At 35.9% G+C, this 21,161-nt stretch overlaps 1 protein-coding gene across 3 annotated transcripts in view; it reads left to right on the top strand.

Moving 5' to 3' along the window:
* The window catches only part of TRAPPC11 (trafficking protein particle complex subunit 11), a 46,324-nt gene that overhangs the window by 10,080 nt on the left and 15,083 nt on the right, over positions 1-21,161 (top strand). For 2 of the 3 annotated variants that reach the window (XM_044760432.2, XM_044760433.2), the window contains exons 6-23: positions 1,099-1,198; positions 1,555-1,628; positions 3,403-3,499; positions 5,143-5,276; positions 5,923-6,070; positions 7,900-8,053; positions 8,784-8,863; positions 8,967-9,045; positions 9,124-9,178; positions 9,522-9,667; positions 10,095-10,156; positions 10,272-10,404; positions 10,981-11,111; positions 14,439-14,594; positions 16,077-16,264; positions 16,385-16,533; positions 16,714-16,835; positions 17,365-17,484. In XM_044760432.2, coding sequence (XP_044616367.2) covers positions 1,099-1,198; positions 1,555-1,628; positions 3,403-3,499; positions 5,143-5,276; positions 5,923-6,070; positions 7,900-8,053; positions 8,784-8,863; positions 8,967-9,045; positions 9,124-9,178; positions 9,522-9,667; positions 10,095-10,156; positions 10,272-10,404; positions 10,981-11,111; positions 14,439-14,594; positions 16,077-16,264; positions 16,385-16,533; positions 16,714-16,835; positions 17,365-17,484 — 2,128 coding nt within the window. The remainder of the gene's footprint in view (positions 1-1,098; positions 1,199-1,554; positions 1,629-3,402; positions 3,500-5,142; positions 5,277-5,922; positions 6,071-7,899; positions 8,054-8,783; positions 8,864-8,966; positions 9,046-9,123; positions 9,179-9,521; positions 9,668-10,094; positions 10,157-10,271; positions 10,405-10,980; positions 11,112-14,438; positions 14,595-16,076; positions 16,265-16,384; positions 16,534-16,713; positions 16,836-17,364; positions 17,485-21,161) is intronic. The other variant, XM_014839483.3, reaches the window with a different exon arrangement.

Below are 21,161 nucleotides of genomic sequence, written 5' to 3'. Positions count from 1 at the left end.
ATGTTAGCTCAGGGCCAGTCTTCCTCAGCAAAAAGAGAAGGATTGGCAGCAGATGTTAGCTCAGGACTAATCTTCCTCAAAAAAAAAGAAAAAGAAAAAAATACAATACCTAATTTAAAAGTTTTTGACTTATCCATTGTTTTTTTCCTTTTTTTTTCACGTGTTTTCCTTAGATGTGTTTAAACCCTTTGAATACAATTTCAAAATTCTGTTTTGTTCTGAGGAGGAAAAACCTTGAAGTTCAACCCTTATCTGACTATGAATTCAGCTTTTTTTCCTGCCCTAGGCAGATACTTCGGATATGTACTTCATTTCACAAAAGGAGCTTTCACTTGCTTACCCATCTCTGGTCAGATTTTCTTTGTTCTTATGTAGTCTCAAAGTTATGGCAGGAAGCAGACTTAAACCATACAAATGTTATTTCACCCCATTTTCCAGTTCTCATTTTTGGTCCTTTTCCCATTAATTTTCTTATCCTTTAAACTCTAAATTAAAACCACAAAAAGTAGTCAAATCTAATTGATTGGATATCTGTTTCTTTCAGACTTCTTATAAAATTATAAAATAATAGAGGTGGGGGCTGGCCCCATGGCTGAGTGGTTAAGTTTGCGTGCTCCACTTCGGCGGCCCAGGGTTTCGCTGTTTCGTATCCTGGGCACAGACATGGCACCGCTCGTTAGGCCACGCTGAGGCGGTGACCCACATGCCACAACTAGAAGGACCCACAGCTAAAATACACAACTATGTACTGGGGGGTTTTGGGGAGAAAAAGGGGAAAAAATCTTTAAAACAAAACAATAATAGAGGAGGAAGTAATATAGAGACTACCTAGTTTTTACAAATTACAAAAAAAGTGATTTTTATCAGTTGTTTCTTGGATTGTAAATAATTGGAAATGGCTCTTGGGAGGTCTTACGTTTAGATTTTTAATCTGGAAATTCAGGTTATATTTTGCTTCCGTTTTTAGCTTAATCATGAAGTGAACTAGACCTTATCTCCGTTGGCATTTTACTTTCAGGTCTTACAAATAAGATTCTTGAAAACAGTTTGGTTTAAAATAACTTCAGTGTTTGAATGTTGGTGTTTCTTTTTTAACAGGTTAGAAAATGCCTTTTATGAACATGCACAGACTTATTACTACACTGAGATCAGAAGAGTGAAATCTCATAAGGAATTTTTGAATAAAACAACACACCAGGTACGTGTTTTTTCCTAATGAAGGAGACAATAGAAGCATTCTAGAGAGATTATTCATCATGGATTATTTTTGAGGAGATTATTAAATATCTTTCATACTTTGATGTTTTTAAAAGGCTTTTGTACTTTTAAAGTTATTTTTAAAGCTTTTAAGAACTAATCTGTCTTTGTGCTCTTTGCCCTTAAAGTTCTTAAAGATAGATACAGCCTTCTTAACTATATTTGTTTGTTGGAATAATTCTTGAACTTTAATTTTGAATATTTTCCTTCATACTTTTATGTCTCCTTTTAATAAACATTATTATAATTTTTAAGAGGATATATGTAATAATGGTGTTTTTTAAATTCTTTTTTTAGCTTTTATTTGTTAGACATCAGTTCAAGATAGCTTTCTTCAGTGAGTTGAAACAAGATACACAAAATGCTCTGAAGTAAGTTTCTAACAGTTGCCGAACTAAATTTTTTTTATCTTTATGTTAACAATAATATATTAATGGCAATTTCTAAATCTCAACCAAACTTTAATTTTAAAATGTTTATGTTGCTTAGATTCAGGTGTGTAATAATCACTTTAATTTGTCTAGAGGTGAATGGAATATAATATTTTGGGATCTTTAAAAAAACTTCCATTTTACTATCAGAAATAAACTTCATAGTGTCATAAAGATTTATGGTCCAATTAAATTTCATGATCTAAAGAAACATAATATTAAAATTTTTCCCGTCCTATTGCCTACTACTTACTTGTATATTCAGTAAAATCCTTGTGTTAAGACTGATTTCCAAAGTTAAATATCCATTAAACATTATCTAAATCAGACTATGAATGCCGTAAGGTGTGCAGTGCACTTATTCACTTCAACTATGGTTTTATTTTTAATTTAGTTTTTTTGGTTGATAATGCCTGTCATAGCATCATTTTTCATTCAAAGGCTCTACTTAGAGCTTTGAAGAGTAGTTGCATATGTGTGGGCAGTGGTCAAGCATTTAATTCTTTTGCTTTTACTAAGCATATAACATGATCTCTTTCTGGCTTTCACTCAGCTTTTGAAGATTGACAGTGGCAGTGTAACAAGTGGGTAAAAAACATCTGTCCAGTCATGAGCCCATATAACAACGTTGTGATCAATGACAGACCGCATATATTACAGCAGTCTCCTAAGATTAGTCCCATATAGCCTAGGTGTGTAGTAGGCTGTGCCATCTAGCTTTGTCCAAGTACACTCTGTGATGTTCACACAATGACAAAATTGCCTAATGCATTTCTCAGAACATTTCCCCAGTGTTAAGCGACACGTAACTGTATATCCTAAAATTGAGAAGAGGCTAAGTGTACAGGGGAGAAAAATAGAGAAATAAATAAAAATAAATCCATTATTCAGAGGAATATTGCAGAAACCTCTTCTGTTTTGTTATTGAGAAGTTAAGCACCAAATTATGTTCTCTAAATCTTAACAACTTCATATAATTATAGCTGGCTTTAATGTTGTTCATTTTTTATCCATGGTATTAGTTAAAACCTTCAATTCCACTTCAGTTCAAAAGTAAAACTGGAAAGAAAAATTTTACCCAGAGAAGTTAGAAGTTAGGAATTTTCTTTGGAGAAGACAGATTTTCTCATTACCTCCCATCTCTAGGGTAGGCCTCCTTCTGGGCTGCCCTTTCTCACACCATTGTCTCCATCAGCACTAGCCACCCTGAGGACATTTCCCCTCGCCAGCCTATACCCGAGACCAGTGATACCCACTTAACTTGTAGAGATCCTTGATAGAAAAGCTGTTGACCTGTACTGTCTTGTCTTTTTTGTTAATAGAATTTCTATTTGAGAAGCTTGTAATGGTGCTTTTAAAAAATACTTATTTTTTTCAACAGAATGCTAATTTTTAATGTAATTCTGGATGATTGTCCACTTTACTTTCATTTTTGAACTTGCTTTCTATCAATTATTAACAGATGTTAATGACAGAACAACATACATGTGATGGCTCTATTAGTGAAAAGTCATTGATTACTTCCACACATTATTAATCAATATATCATTTTCCAAGAAATCAGAGATTAATATGTATATGTTATTATTGAGCTGTCGAGTGCAAAGAAATCTTGAGTAAATATTGTCTGTTACTTCTAATAATTTTTTCTCAGGAATCTTTTCTTAAAATTAATTTATGTCATAATTAACCACCTTCCCCATGTTTATATTAGGAATTATAGGACCGCCTATAATCTGGTACATGAATTGAGAGCCCATGAAACAAATATTCTGGAAATTAAGACTATGGCAGGATTTATAAACTACAAGGTAATAGTTCTATTCCAAATAAAGAAATCTGTCCTTAAATGTTAGATTGTCTTAAAAATTTGAAAATCAAAGTTAGTTACTTGTTCTGAAAAGTGAATATTTGATTAATTATGCTCTCCTCTTTTATGTCCTGTGTCTCCAGGAGCGCCCTGGTTCTTAGGAGCCTAATTGTAATGCTTAGTTTTGAGTATGGGTCCTGAGTTCTCATTTAGAGCAGTTTTACTTTTGGAAAACTCTTTGAGGAGGGTCTTTTGTTTATTTGTAAGTGGGAGCGGGAGGGAGTGAGAAGAAAGCTGCCTTTATTATTGAATTTTAAAAGATGCAGCGTATTAGAACTATGTAAGCCGTCCTTGGTTTAACGACACAGCCATGGAAAAGGTGTATCTGTTTGCCTTAGGGGAAACTTTTAGCTGTTATTTGAGCATTTTAAGATTGTATATGGTAGAAATAGATGCCCCCAGAGCACAAGTGGGGGCTGTTTGTTTTGCATTTAATGTTGCACACTCATCTTTTAAAGATGGCTGGCACTGGGTTGGTGACGTGAAGGTGAACAGTTTAATTCGCTGTGTGAGTGTAACTGGTCCAGCTTCTACAGAGAACATATTTGTAATGACCATGCAGACTTGCAGTGCATGTCCCCTTTGACCAGCTGTTCCGTTTCAGAAAACATACCTGACATATGTGCTCAGACTTGCAGATCACATATGTAAGGATGTTTATTGCATCTTGTAATAGGAAAAGACTGGAAACAACCCGGCAATAAGTGACTGGTTAATATAAATTACAACTCCAAACAGTGGAATTTTATATAACTGTTAAGAATGAGGCAGCTTCATATATTAATATGGAATGATATCTAAGATATAATGTTAGGTGAACAAACAAGGCAGCATATTTAGTGAGACGCTATTTCTATAAAATAATAGCGTATGTATAAATGCACACACACGCTTGTCTGCGCGTAGAGTATTTCATGAGACGTACCGGGAGCTGTTGCCTCTGGAAAGGGAAATTGGACAGCTGAGGGACAGGTGGAGGAGAGACTTGACTTCATATATTCCTTTGTAACTAAAAAATAAAAGTAAAACTAGCAATAAGCATGTGGAAATAAATTTAGGCTTTATTTCTTCTATTTTTCCTTTTACCTTGTATTCACATGGATTATTACTGTTTTGAAATAGCGTTTCAGACAAAAAGTTCTCAAGAATGTTTGTAATCCTTGTTTGATCTGGAGGCTGCTCTGGTCTAAGTGTGCTACAGAAAATCTTGAGCTTTCTGGAAATTCTAGAACTGAAGGTTAATCTGTCCTGTCTCAGTGCCCTGTCAGAGAGATTTTATTTTTGCCCATCTTTATGTTCTTTACTGGGTATGACATTTTTTTGTTCTAGACTTTTGAAAAGCTTTCCGAAGGTATAGAAGAGATTCAGTATAAATTCTGAATACTTTCATTTATCAAAGGGACATAACCTCTGGTTGTAGCATAACCATTCTGATAGAGAAAATCAGTTCTATTGCAAAGAACTTCAAGAAGGAAATTCTGTAGTCTTTTTAAAGTTAGTCTCAGATTTTACATATTTTTAAATGGCTATGCCTTTTGACTTTGATTTTCCTCTTTACTGTGGGGCTGATGTTACATTTTGCAGATCTGTAGACTGTGTTTTCAGCACAACACCCCATTAGATGCAATTGCTCAGTTCCGGAAACACGTCGACTTGTGTAAGAAAAAAATCGGAAGTGCAGAGTTGTCTTTTGAGCATGCTGCATGGATGGCTAAACAGTATGTTTTAAGTTGTACTTTTACAATGTTTTTAAAGAAATACTTGGGATATGAAGGAATGGAATTAGTCTGGATTTTGATTGTAAATTGAAGTAAGATTTTTGTCAGTAAGTAGATTTTTAATGATGTAGCATAAGCATGTTTCCAGTAATAGAAGTTGATTCATATAGTTCCTTACTGGAAATCAGTTAATCATGGTACCATCTCTTTCATTCAACGTATATTTATTGAATTTCCACCATGTGTCTAGGTACAGAGAATATGGCAGTAAACAAAACAAAATTCCGTTGACATGGACCATGCTGTTTGAGACTGATGTTTAAAAATTGATAAAATGAAATTGTTCCCAGAAACGTGGGTGTATTTGAGTGGTGGGAACTGTGTTGACATCTACTTTGATGGTATGTTTATGAAGACTTGTTAGCACAGAAGGTTGACTTAAATACAGAATTTATCTGTAATCTACACTTAGTCTGTATTGGTAGTTAAAAGAAATCCCAGCAATTTAAAGTTCATCAGTACCATTATTTTAATACAGTCTCCTGAGGTTATGGTTCCAGGGCGAATAATTATTAGAAGTGAGCTTCTTTTGCCTTCCTTTTTATTTTTCATTCTTTTTTTTATTTGTTGCTCTTTTTTCTTTAAGATTCCAGGCCTTTGGAGATTTATTTGATGAAGCTATTAAGTTAGGGTTGACGGCTATTCAAACTCAGAATCCTGGTTTCTATTACCAGCAGGCAGCGTACTATGCCCAGGAGCGGAAGCAGCTTGCAAAAACCCTCTGCAGCCACGAAGTAAGTTACTGACTCCTGCATTTAGGAGATTTATTAATCTTCCCTTGAAAGAAGATAAGACTGATTGGTCTCGATAATTTTTCCAAGCCTTTGAATATAATCAGTTTTTTCTTTTATATTTTCAGGAATTATGATTATTTTCAGTTTTAGCCTGAGTCCTCCATTTTCACCAGTGAATTAAGCAGAAGTTTTTTTTTGAAGAACTTTTACGATTGGCAATAAGTTAGTGCTTTAGACAGGAGAAACTTGCTGTAGAGTAAAAGCCGCAGTTTAGTCCCTGCGCACTGTGAATCCGCTCTTTTGTTTGTGTGCTGACTGCTGTGGGAGTTTGGACCCTGGAGGAACGGGCTTTGTTGTGACCCACCGGAGAGCACGCCTTTGGACTTTGTCCTCTTCCTGGGGTTTTCTTCTGTGGAAAACTCTGTGTGAGGCATAGTGTTAATTGCATAGTTTCTTAAACTTGACATTTTATTTTGCCTTTCTCTTGGATAATTATTGTCAGATATCAGCTTCCTCATAAGCACCTTTAAAATAAGAACATGGTGTGTGTGTGTGTGTGTGTGTATGTGTCTCTATATAAACATTTATATTCATATAGTTATATCAGTTTATTTTCACTTAAAATCTGCAGTTTTCTTCTCCTAAGAGAGGTAAATATTATCAACAGTACTACTTTAAAAACTATTCCAAAAACAGAGTCTGCATATTAGTACTTTAAATGTATTGATTTTTTTTCCCTTAGATTGTGATATAACTAGACTATTTTCTGCCATTATTTATTTATCATTTATAACTTCATTGCATGTTTTATATTTTAAAAGTTTGGCATATTGTAGTTTGAACATGGTGTTTTAAAAGTAATTAAAACTGGGTTTTATAAGGATATGAGGAAACAGGCATTAACAAATGTCTTTGACTGGAATGTAAAATAATATTTCCTTCAAATAATAGTTTGAGAAGCCTTAAAATCACGCATATCTTTGACCCTTAATTTTATTTTCAGGAAGCCTAAGGCAGATAAGAGATCCTAAGAGATGAATACTAAGATTTATTTATAAAGTTCTGACAGATTTATTAATTGTAATATAAAATACAAATAAGATGAACAACTGTAGGGAATTTATTAAAATGTAGAACAGCTGGCAGCCATGAAAAATAGTATTTAGTGATATGGTGAAATGTGTAGACTATATTTACATGAAAAAGGCAGATTGAAAAATTATTCCAATTGATAATGAATAAATGTTAGCATGCAAACTCTGGAAGAATAATGTGTACATTGTCAACAGTGGTAGTAGGTTTATAGGTAATTTAAATCTTTATCTTTTTCAATTTGGATGTTTTCTGCATTTTTTACCAATGTACTTGTGTTACATTTTGGTTTTAGAGGGAAAAAGTTACAAAAAAGAAAAATAAAGCGGTGTGAATTTGTAAATTCTGGTGCCAAAAAAGTCCCTACCCCCAATACCAAGTGATAAAGAAGGAAAATAGTGTTTTCTTTTTAAAACTCCTTATAACATTATTTTCATTTGCACAAAAAGCACTTATACATATGGAATAAACATCAAGCGTAATGTGTGATATGTTTTTTCTGGTTTGTTATAGCAAAGATAAAAAGGAAATGTAAACAAGTTGGTTACTATAAAATCATTTGTCAGAATCAGTTTGATTTATTCAATTTGATTTTTATGAGATTACTTAAATATTAAATGAAACATTTTTAGTTTAACTTTTGTGAAAATTTAATTGATGTTAAAATATTCACAGCTTTGATATCTGAACGTGTGTTTGGTATTTGTATTTATGAAAACTCTTTTGTTCTATTACAGATTGAGGGAGAGTTGGTTTGTGATGGCAGCTCTTATTTAGGGTTGTGTTTTGACTTACAGGCCTCTGTAACGTATCCCAATCCTGATCCCTTAGAAACGCAGACAGGCCTTCTCGACTTTTACGGACAAAGATCATGGCGACAAGGAATACTAAGTAAATAGTTTTTCCTTCCTCCATTTTCTCTGAACCTCAAACAGCAAAGGTTGCGATCATAGTTTTTCCATTAGCTGCAGTAGGCATAACAAACTGAGGTAAAAATGTGTGCTTTTAAACATTTTTTAATGATTTTCAGTTCTTTAGTTTTTGGAATGTTTTGTTTGTATCACTACATCTTTGAATAATTTATAATTAAACATGCAGATGTGATTAAAACATTTGGACATCTGTTGTCTTAAATGACACAATTAATAGGCTACTCTGGTCTATTTAAATATTTTAATTCCAGTTAACTTTAACGATTTACCATATTTGACATTGTAAAACAGCATTAACTGGTATCACTGTGAAAACAATGTCTCTGTATCTTTTCTGTTTTTTATACATACTTAATTTGAGCAGTTTCTGTGGCTGTTGAACCTTAAGCATTAAGAAATTATTGACTTTAATATCCAGGAAGTATACTCTATTTAGAGAATGATACTGTTCTTCAGGTGGTTCATTCCAGTCGGCAAAAGAATGTTGAACTCAGTAATGTTCTTTTCAGAACAGAGATCACAGAGAAGTTTCCATGCTAATAAGGCTGTCTTGAAAATTCTAGAATGTTTAAGGATCTTAAGTACATTATATTAAGTAAAGGATTCAAGGAGTGTACATGTCCCATGTTCATGTGAAGGATTTGTATTAAATGAGCTCTTTAAAATGGGGTGCGTCTTGTCTTACGCAGGTTTTGATCTTTCTGATCCTGAAAAAGAGAAAGTGGGCATTCTTGCCATTCAGCTGAAGGAGAGAAGTGTTGTTCACTCTGTAAGTTTTTTTCCCCCGATATAAGCTATTTTTTTTTACCATATTCAAGGAAAACGTGAGATTATTTTTATCGTAATGTTTCGCATTTTACCTTTTCTAACAGGAAATAATAATAACTCTTCTGAGCAATGCTGTTGCACAATTTAAGAAGTATAAATGTCCCAGAATGAAAAGTCATCTAAGTATGTATCCGTCCATGCCACAATTTCATGCAGCTTTGAATAATTTTAAATTATGTACTTATCTTTTTTTCTTTATAGTGGTTCAAATGGGAGAGGAATATTATTATGCAAAGGATTATACCAAAGCTTTGAAGTAAGTCCTATTCACTATTTAGTTTTATAAGTATTCTGATTACCTTACAGCAAAATTAGAATAGAAATTTGTATTGAAGATTTATTATTTTCATATTTATTTCTACTTCTATTAAACTCCATTTCTGCGATTCTTTTTTCCTAGTACTATCTGCTGGTCCACTCATTTTCAAAGTCTTAGGAAACCTCAAATTTGGCTAACTGTGAAAATACCTGTTAAACTATTTCAGTAAGATTTTCTGAAGTTTAAGCAAAATGAGTAAAGCACTTCATTTTCTGCGAGAACTCTTCAGACCCTTTCTTGTGAAGCTGTGTCAGTGTGTGTCTCGTTTGTCCTCTCTGAGGTTGCTGGATTACGTGCTGTGTGATTATCGGAGTGAGGGCTGGTGGAGCCTACTCACATCCATACTGACGACGGCTCTGAAGTGCTCCTACCTCATGGCCCAGTTAAAAGATTACGTTACCTATTCCCTCGAACTCCTTGGAAGAGGTAACCTCGTGTTCTTCAGTGCACTTCTGAATCTTTAAAATTATTTAGCATCTTTAAGCTTCTTAAAACGGAAAGAATCCTTCCGTCTCAATGTTGGGGTAGTACTTTTACTATGTGGGAGGCACTTTGCCGAGTGATAAGATTTGTACTTTCACTGAGCTTGTTATAGTTGAGGAGAACGAAATTCTCCTGCCTTACTTTTTAAAATATAGCATAAATGACTTTTCACATAGAGTTCAAGTGCAAGTATATAAAGTGTTGGGGCTTTTAGAAAGCTGTGCTAGCTGTAAATGTTCTGGAATCATGCTTAGCCATCTTAGAAGAGATACTTATTCTACGATATTTTAGTACCTTAAATGGGGTAGTGGACTTACTTTACTTGCCTGTCTTAACAGTTTTGGTTTTTTTCCTTCTTCTTTCGTGTTAGCTTCAACTCTGAAAGATGACCAGAAATCTCGGATAGAAAAGAACCTCATAAATGTTTTAATGGTCGGTAGGAATTCTTTATATAAAATATGTTCTGGGGATGTGTATACCCAGATCTGTGTCTAGATATTGTTTTTTATAACTAGCTGAACGAGTCTTTAACTCTGTGTTGGTGCAGAATGAAAGTCCTGATCCTGAACCGGACTGTGATATCTTGGCTGTGAAAACGGCCCAGAAGCTGTGGGCAGACCGAGTGTCTCTGGCCGGCAGCAATGTTTTCACAATTGGAGTACAGGACTTTGTGCCATTTGGTGGGTAGCCATCTACAATATTATTTCACAGAAATCATCCTTATTTCTACAAAATGAAGAGATGCAGAATAATAAATATGGAAGTCAGAGAACACTTTCAAAGTACAGTCATTTTATAGATATTTTTTTTTCCTCCCCATTGACTTATAAAGATAGTCAAAATTTTAAATACTTAGTTTGCATCTTAAAATTTACTTTGTTCCTTTGTAGTTCAGATGTTATATGAAATCCATTTGAACAGTTATTTAAAAGCTTTATGCTTTAATGTCTAGGCAGGTAGTTTGAAATAAATTGAAGCGAAGTGATTCTTTTTCCTTTAAAATCCTAGACCAGTTACATTTCAGGAGCAACTATGTTTTTAAAATTAAAGATGGTTTTAGAACTGTAGTTTATTCAAATTTTGTTTGTTTTTTGAAAGTGAGCTGCATTTGTGTCTGTTGAAATGCTTCATGTGTGGAAGTCAGTCAGAATGGCCAGTGTCGATGTGTCGTTTCTGGAGAGTGAACGTGGATCAGAGTCGTGTGTGGGTCTAGAGAGCCTGGTCATGTGACTCAGCCCTTCTTGTTTTTCTTCTAGTTCAATGCAAAGCCAAGTTCCACGCCCCGAGTTTTCACGTTGATGTTCCTGTGCACTTCGATATTTATCTGAAGGCTGATTGTCCACATCCCATTAGGTTTTCTAAGCTCTGTGTCAGCTTTAATAATCAGGTACTGGTACCTTTTCATGTGTTTTTACCATGTTTGTAGCTTTCATTAAATTCGATAAAATGAACTTAGTGAATTATAGTTCCGAATGGTTTCATAGTAACAAATGGGCTTTCTTAAAGTCTATTTAAAAATAAATGTCCTTGTATTTCTCAACTTCTGTATTAGCAATTCAAATTTTATACTTTTCCTAGTCTAATTTTTGTTTTCACTCCATGCTTATGAAATCTAAGAACTGTCTATATATTTTTTACAATGTATAACTTGAATTCCAAATAAGACATATTCAGAATGAATATAATCTAGTTTTCAAAATCATTTGTTTTATATTCTAACATTGGTATTAGTTCTTTATTCTAAAACTATTATATATTTGATGTTAAATTGAAGTGGAAGAGGTGGATAGAAAGTGAAAAGTCAGCCTGTAAATGTGCGCCTCTCCACTGTCACTCCCCAGAGGTTATCACTATTAACTTCTTGAGTAGTCTTGATGTTTTCTGTGCATGCATGTGTAAGCAACTTTTTTCCTGCAGAATTGGGATCATACTATATGTCTTCCATTTGAACATTTTTGTAGTGTGATATAGTATAGTCAAGTAATTGATTACATTCCAGCTGTTTGCCTTAGAAGCTCACTTAATAGATGCTTATCTTCCAATCCCCCAGAAAGTATATTGAGCCTTTAACCAGTAAGCATTTATTGAGAGTTACAATATTCTTAGCATCACGGCAAACCTGAAACAGTTTAGCATATGTTAACCCCATGAAAATATGAGCATTTTTGGGACGAGGGCCAGAACTAACTTACAGATTGCCCTAGTAGGTAATGAGGACTAAGTTATGTGGTGTAGGCTAGAAATACAGTTATAGTTGGCATGCCAAGAAGAGGGAGGAAGTTTCAAGAATGAAGATGAAATTAAGATGGGTATAAAAAGGGGAGAGCGGGGAGGACCTGTCTGGCAGTGAGAAAACGCTGACTGGAAGCAGGAGTGCACCTTCTGTGTTTATGGGCAAGTGAAGACACAGCCCATAGGGCAGAGGGTTCTGGGGGGAGGGGGAAGTCAGCGGGCTAGCTTCAAGGAACTTCAAGTTAGGCTAGTAAGTAAAAGTCTTTAAGATTTATTTATTTATTCATGTTCTGTCTATCTGTTTATTTATTGGATGATGGTAAAGAGTGTTATCTGTTTTAATAGTTTTTTTGGCTCATGGGAACTGAGAAATGTCCCTGTGGTAGAATTGGTTAGATGAACCTGAGTCACATGAAGATTAGTAAGTTTTATTCAACTTCAAACCGTGACCCAAGGATTCCTTCTCATTTGTTTGTGAATTTTAAATCATGAGCATGAAATTTATGTTTAAGGAACTTTAGTTGCAAAATAGAGGGAAAGAAATGATAGAACGGAAACAACTGGAGGCTCTCTGTATGAATCCAGATGCAGAAGTGTGAGGGTTTGGATAACGGTGCGTGGTAGGGAGATAAAGGTATACAAGAGGCGTCTAAAAATAGGTGAGCCTGGATTGCTGAGTGTATATGGAGGACAAAGAATGGGGATAGGGTCAATAAAGGACAGGGGTTTTTGTTTTTCAGGTCAAAAACTATTTAGTTTGTTTCTTCAGCTTTATAGAGATATGACATACAACACTGTGTAAGTTTAAAGTGTAAAACATGATGATTTGATGCACATGAATTGCAAAATGATTACCACTGTACGGTTAGTTAACACATGCTGCACCTCACATAATTACCTTTTGTTTTCTTGTGTGGTGAGAACATTTAGGATCTACTCTCTGGGCAACTTTCAAGTATGTAATACAGTATTGTTAGTTATAGTCAGCGTGCTGTACCGGATCTCCAGAACTTGCTTGTCTTATCGCTGGAAGTTTGTGCCTTTTGACAAACATCTCATTTCTCCCACCTCTTGGCAACCACCATTCTCCTCTCTGTTTCTGTGAGTTATAGATTCCACACATAAGTGAGATGACACAGTATTAGGACAGGAGCTTTTGTACGTGCTATTTCTTGTGCTTGGATTGGTCTTCCCTCCTCTCTTTTATCCATTTAATTCCTCCTCGTGCCTTAAAACTCTTAGAAGCCTTGCTTCCTCAGGGGCATCTCCCTGACCTGCACAACCCATTGACCTTACCAGGCTTGCATAACCCTTCATACTGCTTGTCACAGCTGGGGTTTCACCTTTGTCCGTGTGATTATTTGGTAAATTACTTGTTTTCCTTACTAGAACGTAAGCTCCATGAGGACAGCTAATTTTTTTGCTCCCTCCCGAAATATTCTAAATTTGGAATTAGAAGGTCAATGTAGAGACTCTTAATTTACTTTTCCCATTATATCCTACTATTCCATTTCTTTCTCTTTCTTTTTTTTTTTGACCAGCATAGACTACTTCTATGATTAAATACTAATAAAAATGCTAAAATGTGGAGCAATTAGTTTTTAAAGTTAGATTATATTCTGAATATGTGTTATTTGAAATTCGACACAGAGCACAAGAAAAATAGTGAGTACTTAGGTTTCATAAGCATGGAATAGAAATGAAAATTAGAGGGAAAGTATAAAACTTAACTATATCAGAATTTTCTGTGAAGATAATTCATCTGCTGGCATAGAATATGGCTCTTGGAAAGTTCTTCATATTTGTTGAATGGATGAGAATGGTGATTTCATAGATATTTACGTGAAAGCTGTCTCCGTTTAGTCATCTGGAAGGAGTGTGCTCTCTGGGAGGGTAGATGTACCTCCGCTTTGGGACTTGCTGAACTTGAAGTGGTAGTGGCATTATCCTCTAGACACTTGTGGATATGAGCTTTTAGTTAGGGAAATAGGACAGAATGAAAAGTTCTTACGTGGAAAATATTAGCCCAGAGGTGCAGAATATATAGAAATGGATAAACTTTGCAAATAAGTGAACATGAAGAGAAAAGGACTGAAAGCCAAGGAGTGAAACTTGTAGACCCTCTGAATTAAGGGGACAAGAAGAAGGAAAAAAGACCGTTGAGGGAAAACTAGGAAGCAACGGAGGAGGAGGAGAAACAGGAGATCTTACAGTGTCACAGGAGCCAAGTAAAGAAGGCTTTTTAAGAAAAGGAGATGAGACACAGTAGTGTCCAGTGCAACAAAGAATGAATCTTTGTTTCTCTCTCCAGGAAAGGGATGTCTGCATGTCTTCAGAAATCAGCTTGTGTGTAGTGAATTATCTTTATCTTGTGGCAGTATAAGTGCCTCCATTTGGCATAAAATACTTCTTTTTGTTAATAACCCTTCGACATCAAATGTCGTAGCTTATAAACTGTGGCCTTTGCTGACCTCTTTTTCAGGAATATAACCAGTTTTGTGTCATCGAAGAAGCTTCCAAAGCGAGTGAAGTTTTAGAAAATTTGACTCAGGGAAAGATGTGCTTAGTTCCTGGTAAAACAAGGAAGTTTTTATTTAAATTTGTTGCAAAAACTGAAGATGTGGGAAAGAAAATTGAGGTTAGTTATGAAATTTGTTTAAAAAATGTTTTAAATGATAACATAATATATACATATGTCAGAAAAAATTTCAGATAATACAGAAGTGTATTAAGTAAAAAATTAAAATCTTTCCCTTGGACTTCCCAAGAGAAATCATTCATAGTAGTTTGGTAGGTTTCCTTTCCTTGAGAATATACCATACATAGTATTTAGTAGTTGGCTTTTTTCACTTAATAGAGTATATCAGACATCATTTCCTGCTAGTATATAAGACCAACCTCATTTTTTAATAGCCACATGATCAGTTAAGGCATTTTAAACAAAATATATATATTATATGATGTAGCAATTATGTTTTGTGTAATATGACGTAAGTCAGACTAAAGATGTGTGTCATTTTGATGGTTAAACATTGCTGATTGCATATTTTTAAAGAAAAAAAATGAAGATATATATTTTAAAGGATTCATTTGATATAGATGATTAAAATGCCTTTCAAAAATATATGATGAAAGTAATATTTTTATTGATGATAAACTCTGGAGCCAGATTACGTGGGTTTAAATTCCAACTCTTAAGCTTATTAGCTTGTGGTCCTGGGCAGTTAGTTGACCTCTTTGTGTCTCAGTTTATTCATCTGGAAAATGGGAATAATCATAGTACCTACGTCTTAATGTTTCATGAGGATTAAATCATTTAGTTAGTGTAGATTGCCTGGAATAGTGATTGGTACGTAGTAAGAACTCCTTAAGTGCTTGTTTTCCATGGCTTGAATGGGAACATTGGCTGATCTAAACTTTGGACCATTTCTAAGATAGAAACAGAAGACTATACTACCAATATTCCAGTAGCAATTTCTGTGAATCTGTTGATTTTATTATTAAGCAGTAGCTAGAGTTTTTGTGTATTCATTTTTTAAAAATTTTTCATGATTTTGACTAAATCCTTAACTACCTGTTTTACTTTTTACAAGGTACCTAAGGAAGCCTACCAGATGTAAATCATAATTAATAATGTTATTTTGGGTACATTTGTTAATGGATTTACATGAAAGGAACATTTATTCAATTAGCAGAGATTTTCATTCCTAATGCTATAGATGTCTTCAGGAAAAATATGGTGGAATTAGGAATTAGGTTATGAGTATGTTAACGGTTATCAAAACATTCATTTATTTCACTCAGCAACCACTAATTGGACATGTGTTATGTCGGGCACTGTGCCAGGTGCTAAAATCATAGCAGTGCTGCGCAGTCAGCATCTTAGCTAGAAAGTCAGGTTGTTATCTCTGTTTAAAGGCAAAGTAGAAACCCAGCTTATTATTGGCCAATGTCACAGCTCATCGATGGTCAGGCTAAGACTAACAGCAGGTGTTCAGACTTCTGTCACACCGCGGCCCCTCGATGAACTCCGTAGACCAGCAGCCTGTGGTGGAATTTGTCGAGGGGATGGTGACGAACAAGTATGAGGTGGGCTTTCTGACAGACGTCCCTCTTTCAGATTACTTCCGTGGATCTGGTTCTGGGCAGTGAGACGGGAAGATGCGTGGTTTTAAACTGGCAGGGAGGAGGAGGAGACGCTGCCTCCTCCCAAGAAGCCTTGCAGGCCTCGCGGTCTTTCAAAAGACGGCCGAAGCTGCCGGCCAGCGAGCTGCACTGGGACAGCATAGTCATTCAGGCCAGCACGATGTAAGTGGCCCTGCCAGGCAGCTTGTGAAGGGTCTTCTTACTTCTTTTAAAGACTTTGTTCGAATAATTTGTTTTTTAAAAAAGGTCAGTGACTTAGCTGAGGTTTTTTTTTTTCCAAAGGATCATTTCCAGAGTTCCAAACATTTCTGTCCATCTGCGGCACGACCCTCCCGCCCTGACTAATGAAATGTATTGTTTGGTTGTGACTGTTCAGTCCCACGAAAAGACCGAAATCAGAGATGTGAAGCTCACCGCTGGTTTAAAACCCGGTAAACATTCCTCTTTAAGATTTGATCAGTGTTAAGCAACATGAAACAAGCTTCAGCGGTGTCAACTATGGGAAGTTTGCTTAATAGACGGTTATGATATAGTGCTCTTTATGCAGTATTAATTGTTAGGATAATGTTTGAATTCTCTATATCTTAAAACGCCAATGTGAACACTTTTAGGCCAGGATGCCAATTTAACTCAGAAGACTCAGGTGACCCTCCGTGGAACAGAACTGTGCGATGAGTCCTACCCAGCTTTACTCACTGACATTCCTGTCGGAGACCTACGCCCAGGGGAGCAGGTGAACTTGGCCAACTCTGACTGAGAGGAAATCAATTTCACATGTAGTTTTAAATATGTAGCGAGTTTTACACAGTTTTAGAGCATTTTAATAGCATATCCTGAGACTAAAAAAGTCATTTAACTATTTATTGCACATTTTATACACGTTACGTATTTTAATATGTAAAATGTCTTAAGCAGTTGTTACACAAGGGGTTTTAGAACAAATGACTTTAATGTGGAGAATTAGTTGCCTAGGAAAATAACTAAATAGCACTAAGTTTGTAACTTTCTGAAATAACCTTTCAGTCTACTTTTATTTCTGAACCAAACACCAGGAATTCTCGGGAAGTCGAGAATGATAAGAAAAGATGGAGTAGTAGTAATCCCACTCTTAGCTGTGGCAGGAACAGCCTGTAAAAAGCGTCCCAAGAATTTAGCCAACTGGTACAGTAAACTTTAAAAGGTGGAGACATTATCCTAGAATGTATATCAGGAGGAAATCTCCATAGTATTAATTAAATTAAAATACTTTTATTTTGTTACAGCTGGAAAAAATGCTATATGTTCGCTGTGGAACAGTGGGTTCGAGAATGTTTCTCGTGTATGTCTCTTACCTGATCAATACAACTATTGAAGAAAAGGAAATTGTTTGCAAGTGTCACAAGGTATCTTTTTCATAGCTACTTCAGGAAGCATCCTATGTGGAGTATTCCCTATTTTGTATTATTTTAGTTTCCCTATAAAATAAGCAGCTTAGGTGCTTATAGTCTATTACAAATTTTAATTACATATTGGTTGATTTTTTAGTCATTTTTATTTACTATAAACGAGATAATATGGCATTCATTGCTCAAACATTAGAAAGTTGGCCTACATAGCTTTTCATATAGAGAATCAACAGATTTGAGATCTCATACAAAAAAGTCTTGTGCCTCTAAATGTTTGTAAAATGACACATTAGATAAAATCTGTAAGTTGGCTTATTTGCAGAAGGTATTAGAGGAAGGGAGATCTCCCTTTATGAAATATTTTTTTCTATTCAAAAACGAAAATCATTTTTGGTAAGGGCACATGGCAGAGAGCGAAAACAGGAGAGCTGCCGTATCACCTGACAGCTCAGAGGCACCTGCGGTCACTGATGTATTTCTTCTTGGTCTCTTCTATTTATAGAGATGGGGGGCATGTTTTTATATAGATTTAACCATACTGTGCTTTATCCGCTTTTATTGATGGAATGTTATGATATTTAGTATCTTCTTGGTCCTGGCAGCAGGGCTGTCTCAGCCTTTTCTTAGGAACTGGGTCCTCAGCCCAGCAGAGAAGGTCCAGCGGTCTGGGGATTTGTGGTTTGGTTACTGCACAGAGTCTGGGCCGTGGGCTATCTATAAGTCACTGAGAGGCAAAAGCATCCTAAGAGTTACAAGTCTTTCCCGAGTGGGAGGGAGGAAGGCACGTAATCTGATCTCACCTAGCCTGATGTGATGACAAGAACCCTAGATGGTGAGTTGGGAGGAAAGGGTGCCAGCCCCAGCGCTACCTCCTAACTTGTGACTGGCCATGTAACTTCTTGTGGCCTCAATTTCCTCACGTACAAATAAGAACTTTAAAGTTCTGGGCAGCTTTAGAGTCCTAAGCCTTGGATGTCATTTCTCCTGGTGATGGAAGTTTACGGTAGACTTAGAATGTCCCTCTTTGAAATAATAGTTTACTACCTGGTAGCTGACCTGGAATCAAGCGAAAACAGTGTGCTGCTGTGTCTTGAAGCAGGGTTCTCTTCTCTTCAAGACATGACATCATTGAGGTACGTGCCACTTTTTTAGAGAAGGATCTATTTATTTTTCTATCAGCCAGTCCATCCCCAAGACGTGCTTTTACGGGACACTCATTCTGAAGGATTGAAATAGATGTTACACAAAAAAGAATTGATCGGGCACATATGTCTGGAAAATACTGGGGAAAAAGGTGTTAAACAGCTCTTGTTACTTCAGGACTTAGCACAGCACTTAATTTTCTAATGTATATTGAGAATCTTTGCAAAAGGCTATAGTGATTATCTTTCAAAGTTATTTTACCAAGAAGCGCCTTTCTCATAGAAGTCTTATAGGTCCTAGTCTTATTTGGAAGACTCTTTTTGAAATTTAAACATAAATTCTTTTTCCTTCACTAATTAAGTCTCATTTTTACTTATATGTGAGTCTGCTGTGTAGGCCATGTAGAGATTAAAAGTAGGCCACATCTGAGACCTGAAACCATAAGGCTTCTGGAAGAAAACGTAGGCAGTACACTCTTTGACATCAGTATTAAAAGGATCTTTTCGGACACCATGCCTTCTCAGAGAAGGGAAACAATAGAAAGAATAAACAAATGGGACTTCATCAGATTAAAGAGCTTGTTCAAGGCAAATGAAAACAGGATTGAAACAAAAAAACAACCCACTAACTGGGAAAAAATATTTGCAAATCATATATCTGACAAAGGCTTAATATCCTTAATATATAAAGAACTCTCGCAACTCAACCACAAAACATCAAACAACCCAATCAAAAAATGGGCTGGAGACATGAACAGACATTTCTCCAAAGAAGATATACTGATGGCCAATAGGCACATGAAAAGATGCTCATCATCGCTGATCATCAGGGAAATGCAAATCAAAACTACACTAAGATATCACCTTACACCCATTAGAATGACAAAAATATCTAAAACTAATAGCAGCAAATGTTGGAGAGGTTGCGGAGAAAAAGGAACCCTCATACACTGCTGGTGGGAATGCAAACTGGTGCAGCCACTATGGAAAACAGTATGGAGATTCCTCAAAAAACTAAAAATAGAACTACCATACGATCCAGCCATCCCACTACTGGGTATTTATCCAAAGAGCCTGAAGTCAGCAATCCCAAAAGTCCTGTGCACCCCAATGTTTATTGCAGCGCTGTTCACAATAGCCAAGACGTGGAAGCAACCTAAGTGCCCATCAACAGACGAATGGATAAAGAAGATGTGGTACATATATACAATGGAATACTACTCAGCTGTAAAACAGAACAAAATCATTCCATTTGCAATAACATGGATAGACCTTGAGAGAATTATGTTAAGTGAAATAAGCCAGCGAGAGAAAGATAATCTGTGTATGACTCCACTCATATGAGGAATTTAAAACTATGGACCAAGAACAGTTTAGTGGATACCAGGGGAAAGGTGGGGTGGGGGGTGGGCACAAAGGGTGAAGTGGTGCACCTACAACACGAATGACAAACATTAATGTACAATTGAAATTTCACAAGATTGTACCTATCAATAACTCAGTAAAAAAAAAAAATAGGCCACATCTGAACGAATCACTCAGTTGCTTCTTCCTTTCGTTGATCTTTTCTCTGGGAAATGTTGAGGCCCTAGGCTTTAGACCCCTGGAGCTATGGCACGCTTTTTTCCAACTGCTAAAATGAGTAAGAATGTTGTGTATCCTACCTATTAAACTTTGTTTAAAAGTGAGTTTAATGATCTTGAGGAAGGAAATAATTTGAAACATATAATAAACATTATTTAGGCATTTCACTAAGTGCTTTGTGTACATTATCTCATTTAATTACCATAGCACAGAAAATATAACTTTCCCGAGGTCACTTCACTATGTCCAGGGTCTACACAGCTAGTAAGTATGTATCCTGCCAGGACTAAAATCCAGATCTATCTGGTATTACAGCCTGAGTTTTTAACCAATGTGACATTTTTTAAAAGTTTCTTACCAATAAGGTGGCTTGTTTGTTTCCAAGGATGGAATAGCCCCGTTGTTTTTGAGCCCCATTGTTTTGGAGAGGAGATGTAGCATGTGAATTAAGAGTACAGGCTCCACGGTGAGACTCGGTCCAGTTTCTACCCTTGTCACTTACTAGCTATGTCACCACTCATCTTAAAATGGCAGTAATAGTAGCATCTGTTTCCTTGAGTTCTTATGAGCATCCCAGGATACATGTATAGTGATTGTAACACTGTGTCGCACTCCATTATTATCATCATTACTAGTACTGTTATTTTAGTCATCGAGTCAAACTGAGGTAAAGAACTTGGACAGAAAGAAGGCCCAGATGCTAGGTTTGACACCACTAGCTTTGTGGCTGAAGGCCAGTCGCTTCCCCTTCCTTCACTTCTAGTTCCTCTTCTGTAAAATGCTGACAGTGCCTGCCCTGCCCACTTTCGCTAGATCCTGAGATAAATAATGTATAAGAAAGCACTTTGCAGTGGGAACTGTTACAAAACCCTAAGATAATTTACTAGAAATAGTAGTCTAGTCTCTCTACATGGACTTTTACAGATATCATGCAGGGGAAAGACCCTA

This window comes from Equus asinus, chromosome 27, assembly GCF_041296235.1.
Source record: "Equus asinus isolate D_3611 breed Donkey chromosome 27, EquAss-T2T_v2, whole genome shotgun sequence".
NCBI lineage: Eukaryota > Metazoa > Chordata > Mammalia > Perissodactyla > Equidae > Equus > Equus asinus.
The sequence above is the reverse complement of the archived record's forward strand: the minus strand, read 5'-3'. Positions and strand labels throughout refer to the sequence as shown.